The sequence below is a fragment of the Styela clava genome, chromosome 12, assembly GCF_964204865.1.
Source record: "Styela clava chromosome 12, kaStyClav1.hap1.2, whole genome shotgun sequence".
NCBI lineage: Eukaryota > Metazoa > Chordata > Ascidiacea > Stolidobranchia > Styelidae > Styela > Styela clava.
This window is the reverse complement of record NC_135261.1, coordinates 8193893-8221569: the sequence shown is the minus strand read 5'-3', so window position 1 is coordinate 8221569 and position 27677 is coordinate 8193893. Positions and strand designations below refer to the sequence as shown.

Below are 27677 nucleotides of genomic sequence, written 5' to 3'. Positions count from 1 at the left end.
GAAGTTTAAATGAAGCTGGTTTAAAAAGATAATATATTATTTGAGAATATTTGGATGTTAATAGGAAGTTATAGAATAAGTATTTAGAGATAGCTCCGAATAGGTTGAGAGTGAAAGACAGTAAAAAGGGTCAGTCATTGCTTTCAAAAGGGGTTTGAGGAACACCATAGCACTCCAGATAACGCATTCATATATATATATACATATTTAACCCTGTATAAATAAAAACACCATTGAACTGCAGTTAAGCAACTGATTAAGACTCATTGTTATACGTATTTCTGATAAGGTGATCAGGAATATCTCTTTCAAGAAACCTGGAAAATTGTCTGGAAATTCCTGTTAAAACATATCGCTTATTCGTAAAATTTTGATGAACCTTTTCCAAGAACCTCAGCTATGTTGAATTTTGTTTTTCGCATCTTCTTCACTCGCAATATTTACTCCAACTATTTTAAAATAGAATAAAAAAGACTGATGGAACTTTTAAGATGTGGAGAAAAATTCAACTCGCGTTATTTATTATTTTCATAGAAATTATAAACCTAATTAAACAGTTATCAGCAATATGTTTCGAACTACAACATTACTAAAGCTTGTTTCGTTCCGTCCTTCCCGTTTTATTTCGAGCGCCTCAAATAAACCTGGAAATTTAGACGGAAGAGTAGCAATTGTCACCGCCGGAACAGATGGAATAGGTCTCGCAATAGCAAAAAGACTCGGGCAGAATGGAGCCAATGTTGTTGTTAGCAGTCGAAAACAGGAGAATGTTGATCGTGCAGTTGATGAAATGAAGACACTCGGATACAAGGTATATATATATATCAATGTTCCACTAATATTTTTTTTCAAATGCCTGTTTACTAACATCAACCGAGCCTGGAATTAATTTTGTACACCCTTTATTAGGCATCCGGTGTCACTTGTCATTTTGGAAAACCAGAGGACAGGAAAAAGCTCGTCGAATTCACAATGAACGAATATGGCTCCATAAACATTCTTGTTTCAAACGCAGGCGTGAACCCACATCCCTTCGACATCATGAATACGCCTGAAAGTGTAATTGATAAGACCTTAGAACTTCACATCAAGGCAAATTTTCAAATGATTCAAGAAATTACTCCGTTTATGGCTAAGAGTGATTATCAGGGATCTATAGTACTCACATCAAGTGTAGCATCTTACGTCACTCACCTTTACCCTGGCATCTACGGCATTACGAAAGCTGCGGTGAACGCCATGGCACGTGGATTTATGCCGGATTTACAGAAATTAAACATCCGAATAAATTGCATACCCATCGGTGGAATTGAAACAAAATTTCTTCAAGAAGCTAAGAGAAATTCGGAAGCAAAAGAAATATTCCTGAGCCATTTGCCCATGGGAAGATTTGGGACGCCCGAGGAATGTGCTGGACTTGCAGCGTTTTTAGCATCGGACGACTCCAGCTATATTACTGGGGAAAATTTTGTTATCGCTGGCGGTGTTTACACGAGGCCTTAATTAAGGTAAATAAGTGAACATCACTAGATAAGCTTAAAACACGCAAAATGTTCGAAAGCATGAAATGCTGTTTTATAGGACTTAAGATATGGTATATATATGTGGTAGTAGAATATAAGAACTTTTTCTGACGAATAAATGATTGAATTTTTTTTAATTTGTTGCTTTAAACAGTACCAAACAATACAAAATGTTGAATATCTAAATCATTAAAGTAGGTATATTAGTATATACAAATGCAGTGCCAGTATTATAGTACACGAAGATTCAATATGTTCGTGAATTCATATCGTTTTACAAAAGTTTAACAGAAAAGTAATAGCATATCCACGTAAATAGTTTTTAAACATGTAGTGGATTGATCCTATTGATAGATATGCTCAATTATGGGACATGAAACGTACATATGGATCGTTTTGTTATTATTATGTTGTTGTTTTTCTTCATTTCCTTGTTAGCATTTTTTTGTTTTGAAAAAATCGCTTTTCTCATTAACCTCAGGACCAATTGCTTTCAAATTTTTAGTGATTAAAGATTGTATATTTCGCTAGAAGGCTATCACTTTTATTTTTATTTTTGTGGGCTCTATGGGATTCGTTTTTTGTGTGCGATGCCGCCATCAAATTCAAAAAGTGCGCATATTATGTCCATAGTCTACTGTGATGGATTGCATACCCGTACTATCTTATTTTGGCTTTCGTGTCCATATATTTGAGCATTGCTGTGTTTTCTGTGAAACTATTTTTCCTATTCTTTTTATGGGATCCATCAGATTGTTATTTTATTTCACGTGGTCGCTGATTTTTTTAAATTTCATTAACAAACAGATTTTACGCGAGTTGAATTCAACTGGCTGCTTTACACTATAATCCATGTATATCTATAATTCCCAATTTATGAAATAAGAAACATTCAAATTGTATAAATGTTTGATTTCAAAATCACTGCATGCAATATAACGCACCAACATGGAGTTCTCTTCAGTTTCTGCTTCTACAGCCATGCTAATTGATCCATATCATGGTTTATTTTGTGCGAAATATATATAATTAACATTTCCAGTAAATTAAAAGTTTGACAATATTGGGCATAAATAAAATGAATCTTGTATCACTAGTTCACTTTTGTTCTGATCTGTTTTCGCATTCAAAACTTTCAAATTATCTCCATATTACAAAGAGACTTTAATTTAGGCTAAAGGACTAGGTTACAAAATAACTGTGGAGTGAGCATGTTAGTCTTGATGTGACACCAGGTATTTTCCACTTAATCAAACGTCAGATGGAGATAGAAATGACGGGTTATCTTGATGTATACAGCGTGATACATCACGATACGTCATACGAATTGATTTAATTTTTCCTTTTCGTCCGCCAATTATCACGGATATATCGTTTTATTGTGACCAACAACAGGCCAGCACTCCATAGATCGGCAACAAATGTGCTAGATTTATTTATTTTTTAAGTAAAAAACATAAGAATTATGCTATATATATATATATCGATTTCTGAGTGCGATATAGCAAATTAAAGTTTATTGTGACGTCATATTGGGTAACGTTAGAATGAAATTTGGAAATATATTAGAAGCTTGTATTTCTGATATTTCTTGGTAGTCTGAAAACATAGACTAGCAAAAATGGTTATCAAATATACTGGGGAGGATCACTTCAAATCTACGTATTCCTCCTTTTATGCTAAAGGACCAACGCGATACCAACGGCCGATATCACTGAGGCATCAGGTAAAGCAGTTTATCGAGTTTCTATCTCAATTAGCACTATAATATTCACAAATAGGAATAAGTAAGATAACTATTCTGCCAGAAAATGCTGATAAAATATTTGATAAAGCAATGTTATGTAGATGAATATATTCTAGTTGAATCTTTTATTGGGATGTGATTATAATACAATAACTAATTAATCATATTTTTATAATGTGGATTGGCTTAACGAAAGATAAACTCGATAGTTATAATTAAGTTGCAAAACACTGAGATCTGTATAGATCAATTTCTTTGAGAAACTGCCATCAACAAGGTTATTAAAAATGAAAACAACTCGGTTTAAGGGAATTCCACACAACAATAAAACATATTGGACACGAAATGAACATATTATATATACTGTAGATCGCTTTGCAAAATTGTTTTTGCGCAGTTACAAAAAATTCACTCCACTTGCCCTATCCATTTTCAGTAGGCTACTAGAAGAAGTCGTTAGAAGACTATTACTTCATTTGATTTTTCCCAAATACTCTCGCAGTCCCACAAGTATCGATATTTTATCCCAATTTTTGCTGTTTTTTTTTAAACAAGATTCAACCCTCCATATGATATTCGGTACATTTCCTAAGACAATTGGTTGGAATTTTGCTGACATTGCGGTAATCGTTTGAACTTTGTGTCAATATATTTAAGCATTGATCTCTTGTATATCTTTGATTTATTTCACATAATGAATGGTAATTTTTATTTCCATATTTCCCAACAGCCAACTCAACTTCTTCTCCCAGTTATTCAACATGGTGACAAACAGTTAGTCGAATGCAGAACTCATGCTGACTATATAGACAGAAAAAAATACGCTCGGCCTATCGGTCTCACTCATGATAATCCCATTTGTCTGGGTCTTGGCAGTTTTACTGATGCACCTGTTGAAAAGTAAGTTGATAATTGAACTTGGGTTAGCAAGTCCGTTACATAAATTTATTTGAAATAAACGTCATACTTTGAAATAGACTGAGCTAAAAAAGACCAATTATTTTGTAAGAGTTGAATAACTAAATAAGACAAGTGTGGGACACAACATGTTTGAGACAGCGTAAAATTTGTAGGAAAATATCGTACTTTTCTGATTCAAAATAACAAAAAATCCGTTGCTTCCTACCATGAATAACTTACTCTATTTTTTACAGTGCTCATAAAGAAATAGTTTCTTGTCCACGACCACAAGATAAAAAGTTTAAAAGAGGAAAGAAAAAGTGTTCAAGTGTGTACGTTTGACATGATGTTGGGGTTTGACAGTCATGGATGAAAGCAAGTTGTCATCTAATAAATAATGAGAAAATAGCGAAACGCACTTATGAAAATTATGAACCTTGCCGATAGAGCAACCCATATTAAATTGTTAATTTGGATAAGAGTTCCCCAGTTTATAATGTGAGGTAAACCATTGTCAGACTTATTGCTTTTATATAAAAGTCTTGCAGAGAAATATTGAGTTAATTAATTGAGTTGAATAATGAGATTAATTAGAGAATTAATGCGATTCTATGCGTTATTTGGTTCCAATAGTGCTTTAAATTAGATCAAACTAGTTCCAAGGAATGGATTAACTGCTTGCGATTATTAACAGCATCAATTTCACAGCTATTCGGATCATTTTGCATATTGTTTCAATAGATCTTTTTAATACAAATTCAACAAAAATTGAAGCGCAAGGTATTTTTCCAATAATATTCAGACTCTTCGGGGAATTATGTAGTAGAAGCAAAAGATGCATTGAGACAGGGGGAGCATTTAGATGATATGATTGTTCGTCTAAGGTGGATACCAAGTACGTCTAGACAACAAGAAGAAGAATGCTTGACGGTTCCGAATTGGAAGGTTTGTATTGGGATTAGGTAGAGCAGCAGAAAGAGAAGGCGAACGACGCTGTATAAGTAGTTAAAATAACCACTTGGGCGGGCGAAAAGAAGAGCAAAAAAATAGAAGGTTAGCAGATATTAATGTAGACTACGACAATACGAAATAATGGCAACATTGCAATATTTCCTTATTTCTCGTTTTATTATCAAGGTACCGCGAACAACAATGGAAAAAAATGCTGATGTGGTCAGGAACAGACCGAAAAGATACGAATCATCTGTGGGTGCCTGGCAAACAGTGGCATCATCCTGGGATCGATTGCAAATGAGGCAGCCCATATCACGTGTGAGTCAATTTATTACGTTTTCACTATTACAAAACAAAATACAAAAAGCACCAACAGAGTTGTAAAATATTATGCCTTTTCGGTTTAACCAAAAAATTATTGTAGAAAAATGTTTCACCTTTTTGCCAGAGCACATGTTGCAAAGATAATAAAGTTTCAAAGAATCAACAAAATCAGCTTGAAGTAGAAAAGGCGATTACACAAGGCATTGAAAATTACAGAACAAATAGTTCGTATGTTATAGCGGATCAGTGAGTGAAAACCTATGCAATTACTGTTGTAAAGATAGGCGCGGTTTTTTAAAACAATGGAGCTTTGTTGACCATTTTTCACTGACTAGAGTTCATTTGCTGGTTGGTCGAATAACTGTTCGAATATGATTCGAAGCATGCGTCTAGTAACGTCCCTCAGTACATAATTTGATTTCTATCATGCAACGAAATATTAGAATATTTGACGTGGAATGATTTAACAATCACTGGCCAAAAAGCTTCGATAAATTATAGACACGGCCTATAACATGTTCTTTGTTGTAGGTCACGTGTTCGAAAGCTACCCGGATATGGTGGTTTTGTGCCGAGAGAACCAGTTGAAAGAATAAAATATCCACAGAGACAAGGTGTCTTCCAAACATCATCATCGAGTACATATCAGTAAGTGAAGTCTCTGTTTTAGTCGAAGTTAGGTAGAAATACATCGCTATTGATATGACAGTAAACAGATTACCATTGTGAAATGAATTTCTATTCAAAGTACTCTCCGGTTCCAGGTCACTGCCAGCATGATGTGGTGCTGGTTAAGTCAAATATCATCGTATGCTTAGGTGCTAACCAAACTATGTCAACGTGCTCGATAACGTAATTTTGAAACATTAATCGGACATAATAATTAATATGACCTAGAATATACAGTCACGTTATCGTAGCGCAACGATTATATCTGTATGCTCAACCGCAACTACAAAAATGAACTAACAAGTATATTATTATTTTTCAGTAACTTTCCTGGCTATACGGTTCCTGGGTTACATTCTAAAGGCCCATTGTCTCGTATGGTTACTTTGGTTTATCCATGCAACCCGTTCAAACTGACGCCGTCTACGATGCAGACAAGAATCAATCCTTTATACTAAACAATTTTGAGTAAAATAAACAGCAATGATATTTACCGTATTCTTCTGTGTTGGAGTGACGGTTGGGACTCAAAATGATCGCGCTGGTTATCAAACACAAAACAAAAGGGAAATTGCCATTCTAAATATCTGTACACTGTACACTGGTTGTTTAAATTACCGCGTTCAACGATGAATTTAAATCTCGACTGTAAGTTCAAATCCAAACAGATGATGAGGACAATGATATGTACAATATAGAAGAGCACGAGCGACAAATGCTAGACTAGCCTTGTTACTCAACATTGCGAGATATCCAACAAATATAATACTCGGCGGCCAGGCTACAGTGTTTAAACGATTTTCGCGGTTCGCATTGCTAACTTAATTACCAAACTAGTATATAAAAGTGCGTTTATTACTGGGCTACCCGAAAGTCGAAGACTGAATGTGAAAAATGCAATATTTTTTTTTTATATTCAGACTATTGTACATAGTATAGATTACGGTCAAACTCAGTTATTGTCAACTTACTCATCATTTATGCTGATCCGTTCAGCCAACGCATTTTGTATATATATTGAAGACTTACAGAAAGATTACTGTGATTTTTCAGTCAGTCAAACATATAGGCGTTCCTTCTTTCTTTTCGCATTCACGCGATTTGGGGGATCAAACAGCAATATTTCACTAATATAGTCACAAGTGCTACCAATTTCAACTCAATTTCATTCCACCAATTGAGACACAATCCGAACCCCCTTGTCCATACTAGCAATTATTATCTTGAATAGGTCCTGCACTAGTTTTTTTTGTGTAGACTCTACACTGTAGACCTACAATGCTAATAATGCAAATTTTCATATTCAAAGTAAAAATGTATTGTAAGGCACGAAAGAGAATAGGTTATTAGAAAAAATAAGATGAAAAAGCATCACAGAAAATGTACATTTCATTTTCATATATGACCAAGAGAATTGAGCAAATTTAAATTAAAATCCTTTACATTATATACAAAAATTCGGTTCTTATATATAGCCTTTTATAGAATTGTTCAATGGTTTTATCTAGAGATTTGACATTAAAACTTTGCATGCTATAAATAATATTGTAATTGGATATAACAAATACATATAAAGTTGGTATAAAAGCTGGAAAATGGTACAATGGCTACAAAGTATTGAAAAATATATATATATACAATTTTATTTACTAATATTTCTGCGATATTTGAAACCGCCATCATCCTGAGCACCCTTTGGCTGTCGTAGAACATTATTATGTTTGGTGGGGCTTACTGATGCTTGACGGGAATTTCGCCAAGATAGTGTGTTTGAGTTTCTTTCGTATCCATTTGTAAAAGATGACATGTTTTCTGCTGTTCGCCCCGTGGAGATATCGTTATAGTGTGACGGAAACTTCATCGTAGTTTCTATATGGGCTGAATTATTGTTTCGGTCTTGGCGGTATAAAGTTCTCCGCACGCGTGGTCCAAGTAGTGCAAGGCGCATGTTGGCCAGGTCTGGCATTTCTAGAAAACATACAACACAAAATTGAAAAATGGAAGAGGTAGACGAAAAATTTGCATAACATATAAACAAACTCTTTACATTAGATATGAATCAAAAGTAACCAATAACCAACCTTCTACAATTTTTCTCAAACGTTCGCCGTCTTCTTCTGACAACTCACTTTCTTTGTAAATATTTCCCTGATTTTCGATTTCATTCTGATCATTTTCCTCCCCTGCTAACTCACGGCTTCTATTCTTCAAAACTCTTACGGCACCAAGTGCATCAATTGGTGACTCGAAGTCAACCACGGCACAAAGCGAAACACCTGAGAATATAAGAAATCATCATGTTGGCTGTAATATTTTGTAGCTAAAAAAATTAAAGCGATTGAGTTATACAATATTGACTCGACTTACCTATATCAGGAACTTGAGTTGCATAGTTTCGCAAGTCTACAGGAACAGCTTTATCTGGGCGCAGCAATCGAACTAAGCCAATTTCTCCAAATACTCGAAAAAGAGACGTAATTTTATCCACAGCGTTATATGTGTCAGGTAGGCGAATGGCCTGAATAAAAATGAAGTTGCATATAACATATCGAAACGTTTTCTACATAGTGTATTATTATTAAAGGTATACACGTTTGTGACGAACCCAATTACAAAAAGAACTATTATTTCATAGTAAGCGTTTGAATACCAAATTATTTCTTGGGAAAATGTTTCAATCATTAATAAAATGTTGTATAGTAATTTTTAGTCGGCATCATCTTTATATTCAAACTAGGTAATTAGTACAATAAATATGCTCACCAAAATAGAAGTTAACATTCGTGGTTTCCTCAGTTCCTCAGAAAGTTGTACTTTGCGTCTGATTCTCATTCCTTCACCACTCACCACAAGAGTACGAGACATTCGAACGATGGCACTACGGAGCACTGGCCAATCTTGCGCCAACTTTTTCATTTTCTTGAATGATGTCATCAGTTTGATACTAACGTAGCCATCTTTCTTGCATCGTATTTGTCTGAGTAGGTATTTGTCTTTGGCCAGGTACGAGTCAGACATGTAGAATTCTATTTGTTTCGCAATGACACAACACAGAACATTGTCTGGGGGTGGTCTTCTAACGTTTCTCCAGTATCGTTCATCATCCCAAATATTCCACAATCTTTCCTATTAAAAGACAGAACATGAAATTCTAAATCTTATATTGTTTGTGGATTCTAAGACGATGGGTTTAAAAGTAGTAGTAGGAATGGATGTCATAATCATACTCATGAGTATGTATTGGAATTAAGTTGGTGAAATGTTGAAGGCTTGATATTGCAACTACTTTGACAGGTTACAAATATTGCCTTCAAATCTTTAGAAATTCATTGTTTGGACCCAATCCACCTCATGGATATACATTCAACCAAGAATATGCGGGTATTTTAGCCTGTTAGCAGCCTTGGTAAAGGTACGAAAACCGAACAATGAATTAGTCAATGCAAAATAGAATATGACATATTGCGCCAAAATATATATATAAATAGATATGTAAATGTCAGAATACCGATGGCTATAAAAATGGCAATATTTTCAATCCCAGAGATTCCTTATCCTTAATTTTTTTATACCTGTATCTCTTCTGGTGAAGTTTGTAATCTCTGTGACGTAATTCTTTGTGACGTAATATTATCGACGTCATCATCGCTACTCCATGTCGCAGAAGAAGAAGAAGTTTCGGCGATTCCACTGTCGCCACTCTGGTATCTCAGATTCAGTTTGTCAAGTTTCGAACTCAATCCGTTCTCGCTGCTGTCTGTACTATTCGATCTTGTATGGATGCTGGAACCGGAAATAGATTCTCCCTCGCTGCTGACATATCTTATTTCTTGATATTGATCTGATTTTGAGCTTTCAATCTTCTGCTGAAAATGAAAATATAGCATTTATTTTGAAGTCTCAAAAATGAAAATTAGGGATAAACTGTATTCTGATGCTTTGTTCACAATCCATCGATAATACGCAATCAATAGCGCAAGATATATGAGAAATGGGAAGACTGATTTAAAAGTATTTTCTTATGAGCAAAATGGGCACTGCTTAGAAAACTAAACCAAACATATGAATATATTTCCCTCGTGTCACTTTTCGAGTTTGTTTAAATTAAAAAACTATGTAAAACTTTTAAAGTGTACTTCAAAAAGTGTAAAAAAACAATGAGATATGGAAATCTGAAATTTTAAAATTTAGACTATTACCTGATATTGGACCGGTTGGGATTTTTGGTAGAATTCCTGAGAATTCGGATTTAGTCTTACATCTGGTATATGGGTCCATTGAGAAACTGGAACGTAGTTGCATTGTGCAACTTTTTGATGGCCGTTGCCCGAATTATCTGTCAACATGGCACCACTTTGTAGAATATCAGGAACCATCACGAAGCATTGTTGAGACCCAGGGTAACCTGCAATTGAATATATATATTATATTGTTCAAGTTTATTTAAAAGCAAATCCTTCGAAATAATATGTTATAGGAGAAGAATTACAATATTGATAATGCTGGGAATGGCGAATAAAGTCGGATAAGTCATTAAGGCAGGCATGACGTACAGTTTTGTTGGAGAAACTACACATTTTACGTCGGTTGTCGTCGATGCTATATTGTTTCAAGCACGCGTGCAATGATATGGTTCGCCTGTTTTTTTATCATCTTAGCTAAATATGGCTTGATGAGATTGCGATGAAGTTTTGAGAACTGATTAACATGCTTCTGATAGTAGTTAATTCAATGCCAAACTATGCTTATGAAGCAAGTTGAAAATCGTTCATTGTTCGACCAAAAACTCATTACGCTATTGATAGTATAAAGTTGTTTGAGCAATTTCAGACCGGAAATAGTAGGTTCTTTCTAATCCTGGTAGAAACCTACAGGGTTTATGGAACTTAAGCTTATTAGAAATTAATTTTTTTACCTTGATATCTCATATGCATGTTCCAGTTCGAATGAGGAGCCTGAAAAAAAGATTTGGAGATGTTTGAAAATTAAAGTTTGCATTGAGGTCACAAACTTATTTTAATAGAAAATTTGCCTTTTTGAAAAATAAAATGAGAACAAATAAAATAACGCAATTTGTCTTTTTGAATTTTATGAGAACGCAGACAGACTATGCAAAAGATTTGCAGATGACACGTTGATACAAAACTTTTTATGTGGTGCCGTTTATAGTTTAACTACTCCACAAAATTTCCAAATTTCTGTTATTTAACTAACTTACCTCAGGAGTTACGTAATACTCTTGGCCATTAGATGCAATAATGAACTGACTTGGTGCTGACGCTATTGGCACATACGAAATAGGCATCGTATTTTGCTGACTTATATTGGCACCATGGAATGGTCTAGTTTCCATTTTTGATAATTTATTATAAAAATAATTTAACTAGAAATATAAAACTGGAAGAAAAAAAGAGTTAAGAAATGCAACCTAATAATGGGATGTGTATTCTTGATTCTCGATTATCGTTTGTATGGTAGACAAGCGAGTTTTGTAAGATGCCACGCCTAAAACTAAACAGAAAAATAAACGTTGGTAACGATTCCTATTTCAATTTCCAAAAATCTAATATGAAATATAAAAACAAAAACCTAATATGAGTAAATATAATACGCTCTGAAGAAGTAAATAGTTAAGAGCCACCAGCCATTTTGACAGTTGACAGTTTTGAAGTACTCGAGTTGGTCATTCTCCAAACACTCAACAATATCTATAACTTGAAAATTCACAGTTAATCTCAGGCATATCTGTCTCTATGTACTCTGGATCTTTTCTACTAACATTAGTATATCCAGACAAATTGTCCGTCATTTCAGAAATAATCTGCCGCGGGATACTCTGCTAAAATATAAAAATTACTTCTTCGTTTACCTCATACGAATAACCCCAAGTAAGAGATGAAATGTTATTTTCTTACCCTCTATTTCATCAGATAATATACCTGAGGGGCTAAAGGGCTCAAACAATTAATGAATTTATTCTCTGAAGTAATGCCAGAACATCTTTCAATAATTATTCTCGTTTTTGGTCGATAATAACTAGGTGTAATTAATTGCAGTAATGTTGCCATTTATATCAATAGAAAGATAATACGGTAATACGCACGTTAATGCAACGTGCGCCAAAACAATGCGGTAGATGAAATAAAACTTAACGTTACTCTTTATCGATAATAAAAATTAACACCACCTGTTATCTTGCACATATTCGAATTTTTCTACGAGGAATTTTCTAAAAACCTACTACCTTTTTAATGTAGTAAACCTTTTGGTATTCCAATTTTAACTAATACTGTTAATTAAGCATCAAAACTGATGGATTTAGGCAATTTTTTATTCAATTCAATGACTCTCACCTTCATATCATGTCAAATTCGGTTTATTTATATATTACTTTTTTGTTTTATTTTTGATAAACTATTTTCTAATGGCAGAATATTTATATTAATTAAATCGCAAATTGAAATCGTTCAAATTAGCAAATTTGCCTCCATTAAAGCCTCCATCAGAGTTTGACTTTACTTAAAAATTGCTTTATTTCAAATTTTTGTTAAAATCATTGACGTTATTTTTCTGCATTTAGTTCTGCAAATACACGTTACAAAAATTGAATTTTGCCGCAATTTAAAATAAATTAGGATTTAGCAAAGTAGTTTCGAGCTAATGCATTATAACGCATGGTTTATAAAGTAAATAACTCATATTTTAATTTGATTTTCTTTCAATAATTTCAAGTAGCCACATATAGGCCACATAAAAGCCACATAAAATATTCATTTCTTGCATAATCCACGCGTTGAAAATCATTCCTACAACTCAAATGAATGAATCCTGCGATCTCAACCTTTCCAGAGATTATATACCATCGTTAAACGTTAAATATTTCCATTCTTCTTTTACATAGAGAAAAAATAGGGATTTCTTTTCAAGACAGTTTAATAAAATTAATTAGAAATGACCTGTAACCGATATTTAAACGTGAAGACGTCGGCGATATATTTAAGCTATGTCTGCAATCATGAATGAACCAGAGATGGAAAATACTTGTTTTATAATATATATCCATGTTTCGTGCTTGAACATTATTGTAATTCGTTCTTTCAATTCTGGTATTCTAATTCAGCGACGCAAATGATCACCTTTGAGTACACGGCGGCTAGTTGAACGTTAGATATTAAAGGTCGCTTTGCAATTGGCAATGAAATTGAATGCGCCCTAATTGAGTTACGTTCCATAAACTATTATTAAGTTCCCTTAATCTGGACTTCTAAATCCTATTGTTAATAAATAGCTAGTTTCTTTATTTAAATTCAGCGCTCTTCTGAGTTGCGAAGTCAGATTGAAATTTTTTTTTATAGCATACGATTCTCTTAATTTTTATTTTTAATGTTGGAAACGTATTTTATTGGCTATAATACTAAAAACGAATGGTGCAACGTTCTCAAAACTTAAAATAATCGTTTCGAAATTCAATGCTATGCTAAAACCATACGTAACTGTATCAGTCGATCGCCCAAAAGTATTTAACTACATCACGGCAACAAATATAATGTCAGGTAATAAAAATAAAATTCCTTTCTTGAAAGCTAACTTACCCATTGCGACCATTGGGTGTAGCAGCTAAAGAGTAAATTACTAAACGTTCTATTATATATAGTTTGACACATAGTTATTTATAAGGTTTATTTTGATGAAGTTTTTATTGAAGAATTTTTTCTCTTGTACATGAATGAATATATCCGATATCATTATTAATCTGAAGTGCTATAATAAGTCTTCGTCCATCCAAAATGAGATTCGTATAAGTAGACATTGGAGTGAATCATGGCATACTTAATAGGTGAACAACTAACGCATCAGACCTATAGAGAAATATGTATTCATGCTTATGCGTATCCTCAGTATGGACCCTGGAAAATAGCCTGATAACTTCCAATTGCCACTCAACATAAACATCTGATATTATTGTTTAGAATTTGATTTTTCTAACACAACAAGAATGGAACGTATATTTTGCATTATGAGTTTAGAGGTCATTATCAATCTCGAACGGATTGGAAATCACCAACATAGATATCAAGCATTATAAATTAGAAGTCAAGTACTTGTAATCTGGTACTTTAGTGAACGGTATTATATGGCGACTACGAAAATATAGATAAAATATTATTACATTTCAAAGTAATATAAACATTTTGTTTTGAAAACTTATACTGCGAATAGTTTCATTAAATTTGGTTTGGAAGTTGCGCTAATCTAATATTTAAAATATTTCCAGGCGTATTACACCACACCTGTATTTCAGCTTTAGCATAAATGTCTTCAATGCAAAATATATATCTTTCAAATGATATATCGTCAGGCAATATAAAACACCATCCAAATGAACCATACCTAATACAAGAAGTTGTATATATTTAACGAAAACGAACAGTTGTTTCAGAATTACCGCTCACAAGAGTTTCCAATCATCCTTTTCTGTTTTATGAATTCAATTTGTAATCTTACTCCGTGATATGGTGAAATGTTCCCAGAGTTATCAATCTATCTTTAAATGGCTTTCGTAAATCAAATGTAAAGTCTCATGATGAATTGCTGATAGGGAACTCGAACGTGATGTTCGACGTTCTCGTGTCGAGTCGCTATTAGAGATGTATCGGGTATCGGTAATATCGGCCAAATTTTCGGTATCCGTAGTGTATCGGTATGGGCTGAATTTAGACCGATATTTCCGATATGTTTATTTTCTCAATATGATCCAGAATGATTTAAAAAATAGTTTAGAATCATGATCTTAAAAGTTATTTTTGCTCCGATAGATCGTGAACTATTAGCCATGCACGTCCCCATCCCCGCTAGTAGAAACGGGAATCGGATTCTGACCTGAATTTAGTCATTTATCAACCAAACTGACTCAGTCAATTTGTATATTTTTGCTGCCGAATTTTTATATTGAACTTTTAATATTATATGGCAATTATGAAGAAATATATCAATCGAATATTAATGGATTTTCCGATGTTTGTGATATATTATAGAATACGACGATATATTGGCACAATATCCTGTGCACGTATCTCAATGTATCATTTTGATTGGATAAGAAGTCTAAACACTTACCACCAACAGTAGCCAAATCATATTAGTTTTCTAATTGAACACTAGCGCCAGTGCTCAACGCATCTGAATTAAGTAACGCATTTGGATCCCAAACATCAATTTCTCAATATATATATATATATGTGATATTTCTCTTTTTTGGTCCGAAATGATGTGCACTATTAATAATGCCCAACGACTATTGTTTTAACCCGTCTGCCCTGCACACTTGAGGCAATAATTGCATAGTATCGGCAATATCGGCCGTTTTCAAATATCGGTATATCGATATGGGCGTTTTTAGTTGGTATCGGTATCGGTGACAAAAGTGGTATCGGTATATCTTTAGCTTGCCATAGGACTGAATATAAGTAAGTCAATCATACCGACTCGACAACTTATGGTTGTTGACATGCGCCGCCTAAAAGTATCTCAGCAGGTTCGTCCATTGGTCCATGGGATGGGACACGTTTGTATTTACGGTGGGACAAGTGTACTCATGGGGTATTTGGGACAAGCGGGACACGTAAGACAATTTGAACAATTTTAGATAATATTACGTTTTGTGCGTAAAAAATTAACAGTATGTCCTTACCGGCGCGGATTTCAGATGATGATGGTGCAGAGTCAGAAATCGTTGCGCGTAAAGCGTAAGACAAGTGATAGGTAATAATGAGAAATTCTGTAGCGCGAAAACATTTCGGGATTTCCCGGGAAACTGGCTTGCACATTCGGACGAAACTTGTAGGTTGAAATTTCGGCAAGTAGGTTTTGGATGGTGTCCACATAACCCAGAAAATTTTTCATTTTGTGATCTGAAGGCGGGTACCTGTCGATCAAGTTACACTCGAATGATTTTGTGGTTTACAGGCCCTTTGGCGTCGAAGACTACCTCTGAATTTTAAAGTTTTGTTTCTCATGTCTCTTTGTACATGTAGTCCTATTTAGTAGACACTAAACCTAAATTTTCATAAATTTAATAGGTTTTATTAAATTGTATTCCAATGGGAATCCCATGTGATGTGGCATAAATTGCTATGGAATGGGCAGAAAAATATGTCCCATGGACAAGCTTGTGTCTTGGTGTCACAAGAGATGGGAACTGTTTTGACGAGATCAATAAACTTGATTTGGTATTGAAAATATATTTTCTACATTCAAATATTTTATTCAGTGAAACGTGGCTATATTTTTTTTTATCATCATTATTAAGATTTAATCGAAAATATGAAACTTTGTAAATAACTTTCATATCACAACATTTCAATCAGATATTGGAAGACGAAGCCACATTTAGACAATTGATGTCTAAATATTGCCAATTTGCATTAGCGCCATTTTGCCTTCATGCAATGAAGGTGCCACAATCGAAATCCGTGTTATCGTGATTACCGTCAAGTCAATGTTATATAATTTGGGTATAATAAATGAAACATCTAACATGAATTTCCAATGTTATTCTTAGGTGATGTCGATATAGAAGATCATATTATTCGAGCCATATCCTGCCGTAAACTTCCATCTCCATTCACAACGAATGATGACGTCATCAAAATTAAAGATTGCGTGCCGTGGTTCCGTGATCACGTCTCATTGATCTGGTGGTTAGACTACCGGAAATGTAAAACATTAGATACAACTTCGTTCTGACTTTCGTGTCCATACATTTGGGCAACGCTCTTTAGTTTTAATGTGTCCTATTCAAAATCATAAATATACCACTAATGGTAAGATATATGGGCTCTGATGCTGCCAACCAGTATTACTCAGATCTTTTTATTTATTTTGTATATCTTGAATAGCGGTGCAACCAACCCAGTCTAATCTAAGAGAAGCAGAGTCAAAGAAAACAAATCAGAAAAGGACACGATATATGTGTGACCGTGTTAAATATTTCTACGTTTAATTAAATTAGCAACTAGCGCCGTATATATATATTTGAACGAGACCCTATTCATACAGACTCAAACTGCTTCAGGGTACCCAATATTTTTCCGATTCGACATATTCTCTCCGATTTTCTATAGCTTGGACATAGTGCATCACGTAAATTTGATGCAAACTTGTTTTAGTAAAACTTGAAACGCGGACTACCCTTACTTCAAATGGAGAATTCACAGCAATGTCCGATAAATAACATGATTTCTACGTCTGAACTCGAATTGAAAATCGTAATTCTGGTATTCAAAGACCCCCGGAAAGATTAAAAAACTCACCAAATTTTTTTTACAGAAATGATCAATTTTGAAGTGACATTATTACGTGATACGAGAAGTCATAATACATGATGTCATAAGGTATGATGCCCACAGATTTAAATAAAAATTGCCGATTTTTTTTTTTTTTGTTCTCCAATATAGATTTAGAAAAAAGTTCTAAAATCGATTTTTTCCAAATAAAGAAATAGTACAAGTAAGATTATTTAACAAGACACTAATTTTATTGCGATTTCAATTAGCAGAATCGTACTTCGTTCTCCGCCTTTGATGTGTAATATTACGAGAAGATAATTGAAAACATAACAATTTTATTATTTCCTAAATTCTCACATTTATGTGCGGAGAATCGTCCATCAACTAGTTTTAGAAACTGTTTGTTCAGTTACAAGTCGATTTTATGGCATCTAACTAAGTGTTGTTATAAAAATATATTAGAAATTTGTTATAAAATCAATGCTATATCTAAACAAGGATATGATTGGACTATTAGTGAAACTGAACTGTAAATATAGATACTCTATTTTGTATAAAAGCACAGATATTGACAATGTTGGAAAAGTTTCATGTAAAGAAGTTTATCGGCGCAGTGTAGATTCGGGTTAGACGAGAATACAAGGATTTATTTCACTGAAGGCTCTTATTTGAACAATAAGAAAGAAATAGAGTCCTGGATTACAGACAATCCCGCATTGGTAGAAATAGAACGTGACTTGATATTAAACGGTATTATATATTAATTAAAGCAGGTAACTAGAAACCTATTGGTTTTTGATATATAAAGATTTTAATAAACTTCGTGGAAAAAAGAATGTACTTCCGGATCATTATACTCTTCTTGGCATACATTCTACTGGGATTTGCGTTAACCGAGGGTAAGTAATTTTCTTAAAATGATTAAATGTAAATGAATAGAAAGAAGTCTGTTATGTTCAAATGTTTTCATCTTTATCGGGCTCAATACATATTCTCTGCACTTGAGGTCCAGAGAACTATTCTAAAGAACGTGAATCTTTTTGTTTCTAAAACTCCGAGGCCAGTGTACATGACTAGAACAATAGAAACCAAGTCGAAATCCTCATTGTATGAATAAAACTCAATTACTAAAATATAAACTAGAAGAAGCCGTAAAATCAGTGACGATCAGTGTTTGGCTTCGCTTCTATAATATGGATCATATCGAATTTGCCCGTAATCAGTTATAGAATCGAATCATCAATTACAAAACTGCGCTTGGGAGAGAAATTAACACTGGGAAACTTAGTCTTGTTTAATTGATTTGATGTTTCTTCTTGTTTTGTAGGTTTAAGATGTTTAACTTGTGAAAATGCTGACAGCATAGAAGAGTGTGATAGACTTGGAAATATAACTCTATGCGATGAAAATCAGGTATTTTAATGAATAATTGGAGTTTACGGATACTTAGAGTTGACATAATACATTTTTACTGAATAAAATTTCTCTCGATCATAAATATAAACAACTCAGTATACATATCGCCAATTTACATCGTACGTTTGAATAATTTCAAAAGTATGACACCTGTGTTGTTTGCAAGGCTTGCTTGCATTTACTGTGTTATCAAATTAGACTTCAATTTCAAGTTTTCAATTTCAATTTCCCTTTCCAGGACTCGTGCGAAATGGTAGTTCGATACAATGGAGGTTGGCAGCTTTCATCTCAAATAAAAGTTTTTAAATTTTGTAAGCAATCTCACGCTTGTGCGCAAAATCAACTCCAGGTAACAAATTTCTGTAGAAGTAGGTTAGTTACCCACTGAAGTTCCGAATCTAGCACGCATTTCTGAATAGGTGTGCTATGCTTTTTAATGATATTTGAATTGGTTCACCGTAATTCAAAGGCAATAAATACAGACTGTGGTGGCAAGCAGAAATATCGTACTGTCTTTTTCACTCGTCATACTAATTTTTTTCAGAACTCAAAAGAAGCATGGGCCATGACTCAATGTAATCCGAAATATCCAGATACCGTTTGTCGATGTTGCTGTGAGGGTGATGAGTGTAACAGAGGCGATTTGAAATGCTTGACAATGGAAGGTTAGCTCTCAGCCATTCCTTTTCCCAGAGGGATTCAGGATCTGTTTGTCGTACCTTTGGATGCAAGCCATATTTTTCCTCCATTTTACTCACTATTACCCTCATTTTGTCTTTTTTTGTGCACATTTACAAGTATTTAATTGGTATCATTTTTGATACTGTATTCCAACCTTTCTTTTACTTTAGAGCCACCGACGTGTTTTCCATCTCTCCCACAGCCTGAGAACGGGAAGATTCATTGTAGTGATGGAAGCAACGTAGGAAGTGTCTGTACTTCTGAATGCAAACGTGGATATTACATAAGTGGATCTTCAGTCTCAAAATGCCGTGAGTAAAAATAATATATGTGTATATGCAACTGTTGACAATAAGTTATACAGCTAAGTTTATCAGAAAATTGCTTTTTAAAATTAATTCCTTATCATTTGCAGAAGATAACAAACGATGGACATATGCTCCAGCTACGTGCGAATCATCTATTTGTCCAGATTTGAAACTAATACAACATGGAAATTACATATGTTCCAATGAAAAATACGTTGGGAGTATTTGCAGGTAGATATGTCAGAAATGCGTCAAAATTTGAAATTACAGTTTGATTATCTAATTCTGTTAAATTCTCATTCAGTTTTTCCTGCAAGTCCGGATATCGACTAGTAGGGCCGGAATTATCAATTTGTCAAGCTGCTGAGTCTGGCGGTGATGAAGGAATTTGGACAACCGGTGGACAATATTGTGAACGTACGTATCAGTGTCAATTCGGTAAAAAACGAATGGGAGAGCAGATCAAATTTCATTCATTCATCATTCATTTCACGATATATTGCTTACAGAATATATTTTTTGCAATTACCCAACACTGTCCATAACACTTCCTAAATTGATTTGATATTACAGGAAAGCGCTGTGATAACCAACTAAGTGCACCAAAGTACGGGAATATTACATGTTCAGATGAAGATTTTGTTGATTCGAATTGTATTTTCACTTGTGGCGACGAATATGAGTTGGTTGGACCGACTGAGGTCTTGTGCGTAGAGGGATCAATGTATTCAAATCCACACTGGGATTATGAAGCACCATCTTGTAAAAGTAAATATGCTCGTTGTTCAGAAATGCATTGATATAATTATATATTTAATCTGAATGGATGCTCAGATATTTTCAGAGAGTTCTTAATTTACACATATACTTTCACTAAACCTATTACTGTAGAAATACTTAGATTCAACAGTAATAGAAGTAGACAAAACAAATAGGAATATTTTACAATTTTGATCATTTATTTTTAAATAATAATGTTAACGTCGCTCAAGTTCTTTGTCGCTTTGTGTTGTGAGTAATGCCTGATACAAATGAGATTTATATGTAATGGTGAGTCGAAGCCGTTTTGATATGTTCGCCGCCTTATAAAGTGTTTTCGCGTCATGTTAGTTCGCATAATTTCGTTTGATTGTTGCAAAATTTTCTAAATATTTTCCAGGAAAAGAATGTCGAAATTCACCTAGATTTCCATCGAACGGCTACATGGTGTGTACCGACGGGAAGTTCATGAATTCAATTTGTGAATTCTTTTGTGACGAAAATTTTTATCTGATGGGACCGGTTATTACCGTTTGCACAAACATTCAATACTCAGAGCTGACAGGAGAAAAAACTACGAAAAAATATCCGTCATGGAGTGAAAAAACACCAGCTTGCAAGAGTAAGTGGTCAGCTCTTGTAGCCCAATGCAAAAGACCAAACTGAATCCTAAACCTAATTTTATATGTATAATATTTCAGGAAAATACTGCAAATCTTTACCGAAACCACCACCGAATGGCGGCACTTATTGCAATGATGGTCATTATCTGGGATCAGTCTGTTCTTTCTCGTGTGATGAATCCTATTACTTGATCGGTGCAGGATCTTCGACATGTATAGAAGGAAAGTCTGACGACATGCCTCATTGGGATGAAGAGACGCCCGAGTGTAAAAGTGCGTACGACATTTTTCGTCTAACTCTAAAAAGTTGAAAATTGGAAGAAATTCATGTTCCTACATGTCTGTATATTTTTTTTTAAATATGAGCAATAGTTCATATGCTGATCCGTAATAATCTGTACATCCCAAGCCACAACGATTAGCTAAGACTGTAAGCGGATATCGGTGAATATTTCAATAATCGAAACGCATTTGCATGGAGGGCACACAAACGTGCGGGATTTCACAACAGCTAGTTTGCGCCCTCTAGCCAAAGTACAATGTTTCCATAATATCCAATGTATGTTTCTCTGACCCAAAATATCTTCTTAAACTCTACCATTGCAATATTTACTATGTTCATTTTGTGTGTGTGTTTTCTGTAGATACACTAATAAGCTCTTCAAAATTACCATTTTGTTTTAAATATTCAAGCAGCCTATCTATAAAAGTGGCGTCAACTAAATTTAAAACCATGTTTTCGATTATTGCAACTAAACTAAAACTCTTTTGTAAACCATAGCGGGCTGAAACTGAGAGATGAAGTTCGAAACTACAAAAAATATCCGTGTTTATTATCATGCACGAGAGTCTGAGTGCTGGAGTGTAAAAAAGTGTCTGGGCAAATTATAAATTGCAATTTGTACGTCACTGTCAATGTCTTGTAGATTATCCATTGCTGGGGAAATGCTCGAGGAAGTCGATGTTTGGGGAAACTTACATCTATTACTGACTTTGTTTCTCCGACAGTAATATTCATCTAAATGTTTTTTCAAAATTGTATTGTTTAGGAAAACGCTGTGGCAACCCGCCAGATGCCCCACTGAACGGAGAGCTGAAATGTTCAGAAAAAGATTTTCTAGGCTCGGTATGTGAGTTCACTTGTGAGAAGGATTATCACAGAAATGGAAACCAGCTCACAATATGTTCAGAAGATGGAAATGGGAAGCTATCTTGGGACAGAGCTGCTCCCGAATGTATAAGTAAGCTGTATTCGTTTGCATATCTCCGTGTTTTATTTGAATCGATGACATAAAAAGACTGCAACAACGTGAGCTTCGTTCGCATATTTTTTATACATAATTTTCATTTATTTTGTTGCCGTTTACTAGGAAAAGAATGTTCATCCAATCCGAAAGCGCCAACAAATGGATTTGTTATCTGCAGTGATATGAAATTTTTAGGATCGGTTTGCCAATTTAGTTGTGGACATGCTTATGATATTGTTGGTTCTGAAATATCAACATGCATGGAAGAGTATGAAACACACCTTTTAAAATGGGATAATGAATACCCTGAATGCATAAGTAAGTATATTAATACTCTGTGCTATAGTAATTCGAATAGTAAGTATAAAAACTGTGATCAATCTTCATGCAGAAACATGAAAAATATACAGTTTCGGTCAAAATTTGAGCTATATTATCGCTGGACACAATATAATTTACTAAGATCATGCATGAAATTAATTTGCCTTCAATTACACATTTATGATATGCTGACGTGCAGCTACGATGTAGGCACCAGTCAACAGCAAAAATATATATGTTCTATCTCCCCAGTTTTAAGTTATTATTTTATTAATTGAAATACATCATCAAAGCCTTTCTTATAAAAGATGCCATTTCAACAGGTAGTATGTCTTTTGAACAAAAGTATAATATCTTTCAATATCGCAATTCTATATTTTATAAACACACGGTTATCTTCTTGACTTTCTTTGCCGTTTTGAAGGCGTACCTCTATGTAGTGTCGGGCTACAATCTATTGGTAGCGTTAGTCAAAATAACCTTACGATAATCACCATTGCATGGGAAATGGAACAGCACATAGTCTGCTTACTGAGTTCCAGGCTCGCATTACATACCCATATCAAAAACATAGTTACCGGTATATATTCCCATTTATGTCCATTAAATTAAACTTATATTCACCGCCGTTGCACATTTTCTCACAAACGCAAATTCAACTCTCGACGGTTAATTCAACTGAATACTTTTTATTCCAGGGAAGGAATGTTCGTACATGCCTAAAATTCCGGCACATGGAAGCATGTCTTGTTCAGATAAGAAGTTTTACGGATCAGTGTGTACTTTCACATGTTATGATGATTATAAACGAATTGGACCGTCTTACATTATGTGTGAACTGTCGGAAGAAGTCAATCCCAAACCTAAATGGGATTTCGAATCGCCATATTGTGAAAGTAAGAACTACCAGCTAATTTTTAAAGTTCAATCAATACCTATAACAACAATGATATTCCTCATCAACCTTTAAATAAAATGACTAATTGGAAATCCTGTTATATCTCGACAAGCAAAGAAAGCAATCACACGGTACTTTCGTTCGGTTCGATGATAGTTGCCAGATTCTAAGTTATAGTTTGGGCAATCCTGGTCTGGTAATTGATTTTAGAATTTCTTGTTCATTGTTGATAATATATTCAACTCATTTGAATGAAAATTCCTTCAAAATAATAAATAATTATGTTGTTTTGCAAATTTTTTTGAAAAAGAAGTGACATTTGACTTTTTGCAGAAAAAAAGTGTGATGCCATACAAATACCAGACAACGGCTTTATCGACTGTACTGATGATAAATATATTGGATCCAAATGCGTGTATGGATGCGAAGAAACTCACACATTAGTAGGAGATACACAAACTATTTGTGAAGAAGATTCTAACGGATATATGAAATGGAAAAACCAAGCACCAGTCTGTGAATGTAGGTTATTTATCCGAATCGAAACAGTTCCTACTCGTCACATTAAAAACATATTTTCTGTTCTACTATTTCTATTTAGTAATCACATGTCCTGTACTGAGGAATCTCAAGTTTGGAGAAGTAAACTGTACAGATGGACACAACGTAAACTCGGAATGTAAATTTCAATGTACCGGAGATGGCTACAGTTTATATCCGGGAAGAAGAGACTCGATAAAATGCAAGTATGACACCATGTGGTCTGCCAAGCCTCCATGTTGTGCTCGTAAGTATAAGATTCATATATTTATTCATTATATTAATCACAAATCAAACCTATGTATGCACATTTACCAAGTAAAGGCGCGTGTTCAATTTCATTCGCAATTTTGTATAGGACAGATTTTTTGCGGACTGGAAATATTTATAATATTGATTTTAATTCGCATTAATTCTGTAGGTGTATCCGACGCAGTTATTATTCATAAAACTCGAAGTGCCAGATTTTTTCTATTGCGTCGTCTGTCAGTGTTTCGGTTTTGTATCATACTTCCATATTATTTTGAATACAGGTTCATGTCCTCCTTACGCTCTCATGGATCTTATTGTTATTCTGGATTCTTCGTCTTCCATTGGGGCATCCAGCTGGAAAGTGATGTTGAAGTTTGTAAATAGCATATTTGAGTGAGTATCTGAGGACAAAATTGATATATATATATATGCCTATCCCCATAGTAGTAAATAATGACATATTGCTATGTTACCGGGCTAGCTATGGTGCACTGTAATTCTATATGAAATCTGATTCTCTATGAAAATGATATTCTTTCGCTTGGTCTTTCTTTGTTAAAAAAATTTGAAAATTTTCCGTAATTTAGACTTCAGAATCTGCTAAAAAGTACTTTCATTTCATTACAATAGTACTCGAATTTAATAAGTCGTTTTGACGGGATCGCTTCGAAACTATTCTAACTACTCAACTAACTGTTTGCCAAATAAAAAAAATTGATTTTCATGTTTAGGAATGTTGCTCGGCTACTGGTGCCAAATTAAATTCACAATATTTTGTAAAATGTGTTGATATGAATTAAATTTAATTTAATGACTTGGCAGCTTGTTTATTGTGCAACCGGACGCCATGAATTTTGGGGTTGTTCGATACAATAGAAAAGTCGATACGAAAACAAGAATTAACTTGAATGAATGCCCTGGAAATGTAACTATGCTGAAACATCTGGTATCGAAATTACCATACAATGGTCAAGGTAAAAATTCAAATTAAACTTTGTTGTTACTAAATGAACCTAAAAATGGCTGATAATTATTTACGTAAAAATCGTTCTAAAGGCGGAAATATTTTGTTTTATTTTAAATTTAATTTTGTTGGGCTTATGATGAGCAGCTTCAACTTTTTAATAATATTTATACTTTAGCATTAACATTGCTAAGAATAATTTATATTTATTTAGGTACCTGGACTGGCCAAGCAATCTCATACGTTCATGAACACATGCTCAAGCCTGAATACGGAAATCGAAAAAATGCCCCGGATGTTGTGCTCGTAATTACTGACGGAAGATCACAAGACAGCGTGAAAATGCCTGCAGAAGAATTGCGAAAATCTGGAGTTCTGGTAAGTTGTTCTGCAACCGTGTTGGCAATGTAATAGTTCAGGATTTTTGTAACAAACTTCACATATATCTTCACATATTTGTCAACATTTTTTATTTACAATAGAAGCATTTTTAATTATATATATAACAGTTGTTCGCATGATACATTGCACTTGACTGGCACTTGACTATACCTCTTGTTTAGCAGCCCTAAGAATCAAACCCTCTGTGTATATGGCAGATTAACAGCCTCCGATACGAATAAGGAAATATTCATACCCAATTGAACCAATATGCTCGGAATGATCCTCACCGTCTTTAATACTTAATCTCCTATTTAGACATTTGCCCTCGGAATCACGCCAGGAAATGGAAATCTTGACTACGATCAATTGATGGATATTGCTGGATCAGAATCAAGACTATCCTTAGCAGAATATGGATTTGGAACACTGACTCCTGAATTTGCGAGAGAAATAAGTCGAACCATCTGTGGAGATCCTTGCGAACATCAGTAAAAAAATCATCTCTCAACATTTTGAAGAACACTTTTTTTAAAACATAAAAATGTAATCATTTTTCAGAGTACAAAACTCGTTTTTCAATTAATATTCATTCTTCGCTGTATCATTATAGTCAATCATATAATATGGCCATTACACTATAAATGTGCTTCGGTTCTAATATACGTATTGTGATACTGGAGGTACAATAGCGATGTTTAATTTGTTTTTTTTTTTCATTTTATTTATTGGCATGAAAAACTTTTCTAATTTTAGCACAATACAAGTTAGATTTATTGTATAAAGTGTAATTCCTTGATTAAATCATGTACAATTGTGGAACTGCAGTTTGCGTCGTACCGGCGTAAACGCATACGTTGCTTCTAAGAGAGTCGGATTTATTGCTTCCCCTATTAAGACTGAATATTTTTCTAGCTTGACAAACTCAAGTTCAATTTGAACTCGAATGTTCCTAATTCATACATTTCATCCAGAAAAATAGTATTTTCTGTATATATGCGTTTCGTGCACGTTGACAAATCCGACAAAAAAAACGGCAGTGACAGATTTTACTTGTTATCTTGATATGAATGAACTTGGCTGCGATTATGTTTTCATAACGATTTGGATAAAACTTCCGAGTCCGAACAGGTCTGATTTAATCCTAAAGTGGTCCAAATTTGTCGTTCACGTGATGAACCTCTTAGGCATAGTTTTTCATACATGTTTGTTCAGGGAATGGTCATGATCCCTCAACTAAAAGTGGAAAAGGTACTGATAGAACTGCTCTATGTAAAAGTGTCTGTTGGAGCTATATGTCGAATGACCTGCGGGACAACGATATCGCTAGGTGCCGGTATAGAGATGAATATCTTACTACATGCTGAAGTGAAGTTCAAATTACATTGACGATCGTGGATATGCACAATTTTATTGTCCCTTTAACAAAATATGACATCATAAGACTCTAAATGAATGTTGAGCTTCCGTTTCAATCTTTGTCATTGCCAACCTTCAACTCTACAATCAAATGATACACGTAGGTCTGGGTGACTTTCAATTTGATTACAACGCAATTTCACGTGAGATTCAAAGCGAAGTTTTGCAAATTGTTCTCAAAAATGCTTTTTAATCTAAAGCAGGGTCGTCCAACCCGTGGCCCGCGAAGCATTTTGAGTGGCCCGCGCTGTTTTTCAGAATTGAATGAAAAAATTGAAGTAAAACTATTTTTCGAGTGATGTAGTATACAAATATGTGATACAAACGATTTGTTTATTTTCCTGGAATGCGCTCTGCCAGCCCTTTCGAACGAGTCATTCGTGCCATTTTGAATCGAAACCAAATGGGAGGAGATATCGACAAATAAAGGTGCCATAGACGCTTACACACTTGGTCTTGTACT

The 27677-nt window shown here is 34.2% G+C and overlaps 4 protein-coding genes across 5 annotated transcripts; 3 read left to right on the top strand and 1 right to left on the bottom strand.

The window, feature by feature from the left end:
• Positions 1–538: 538 nt before the first annotated feature.
• LOC120329789 (dehydrogenase/reductase SDR family member 4-like) lies at positions 539–2622 on the top strand. Its single transcript, XM_039396571.2, has 2 exons — positions 539–811; positions 910–2622. Exons 1-2 carry the CDS (start codon positions 569–571, stop codon positions 1501–1503), a joined length of 837 nt encoding a protein of 278 aa, XP_039252505.2. The 5' UTR covers positions 539–568; the 3' UTR covers positions 1504–2622.
• A 468-nt stretch (positions 2623–3090) lies between these two features.
• LOC120329788 (uncharacterized) lies at positions 3091–6615 on the top strand. The gene is made up of 8 exons (XM_039396569.2): positions 3091–3249; positions 4001–4170; positions 4425–4498; positions 4973–5115; positions 5308–5442; positions 5573–5694; positions 5980–6096; positions 6440–6615. The coding sequence occupies exons 1-8, from the start codon at positions 3145–3147 to the stop codon at positions 6573–6575; spliced, it is 1002 nt and encodes a 333-aa protein (XP_039252503.2). The 5' UTR covers positions 3091–3144; the 3' UTR covers positions 6576–6615.
• Positions 6616–7411: 796 nt separating this feature from the next.
• On the bottom strand, positions 7412–11712 carry LOC120329787 (uncharacterized). 2 transcript variants are annotated; one of them, XM_039396568.2, is made up of 8 exons: positions 11336–11712; positions 11033–11072; positions 10317–10522; positions 9690–9980; positions 8881–9243; positions 8485–8635; positions 8199–8393; positions 7412–8085 (listed from the first exon to the last, which is right to left on the bottom strand). In XM_039396568.2, exons 1-8 carry the CDS (start codon positions 11468–11470, stop codon positions 7760–7762), a joined length of 1707 nt encoding a protein of 568 aa, XP_039252502.2. In that variant the 5' UTR covers positions 11471–11712; the 3' UTR covers positions 7412–7759. The 2 variants fall into 2 exon arrangements, with proteins under 2 accessions (XP_039252502.2, XP_039252501.2); XM_039396567.2 differs by having other exon boundaries at positions 9690–9983; positions 11336–11707.
• A 6336-nt stretch (positions 11713–18048) lies between these two features.
• Positions 18049–26588, top strand: LOC120330308 (P-selectin-like). Its single transcript, XM_039397196.2, has 19 exons — positions 18049–18304; positions 18733–18818; positions 19060–19170; positions 19366–19486; positions 19673–19813; positions 19918–20041; positions 20115–20227; positions 20384–20578; positions 20970–21191; positions 21271–21465; positions 22242–22433; positions 22563–22757; positions 23459–23656; positions 23992–24180; positions 24260–24445; positions 24732–24843; positions 25273–25424; positions 25629–25792; positions 26114–26588. The coding sequence occupies exons 1-19, from the start codon at positions 18241–18243 to the stop codon at positions 26288–26290; spliced, it is 2937 nt and encodes a 978-aa protein (XP_039253130.2). The 5' UTR covers positions 18049–18240; the 3' UTR covers positions 26291–26588.
• Positions 26589–27677: the final 1089 nt, after the last annotated feature.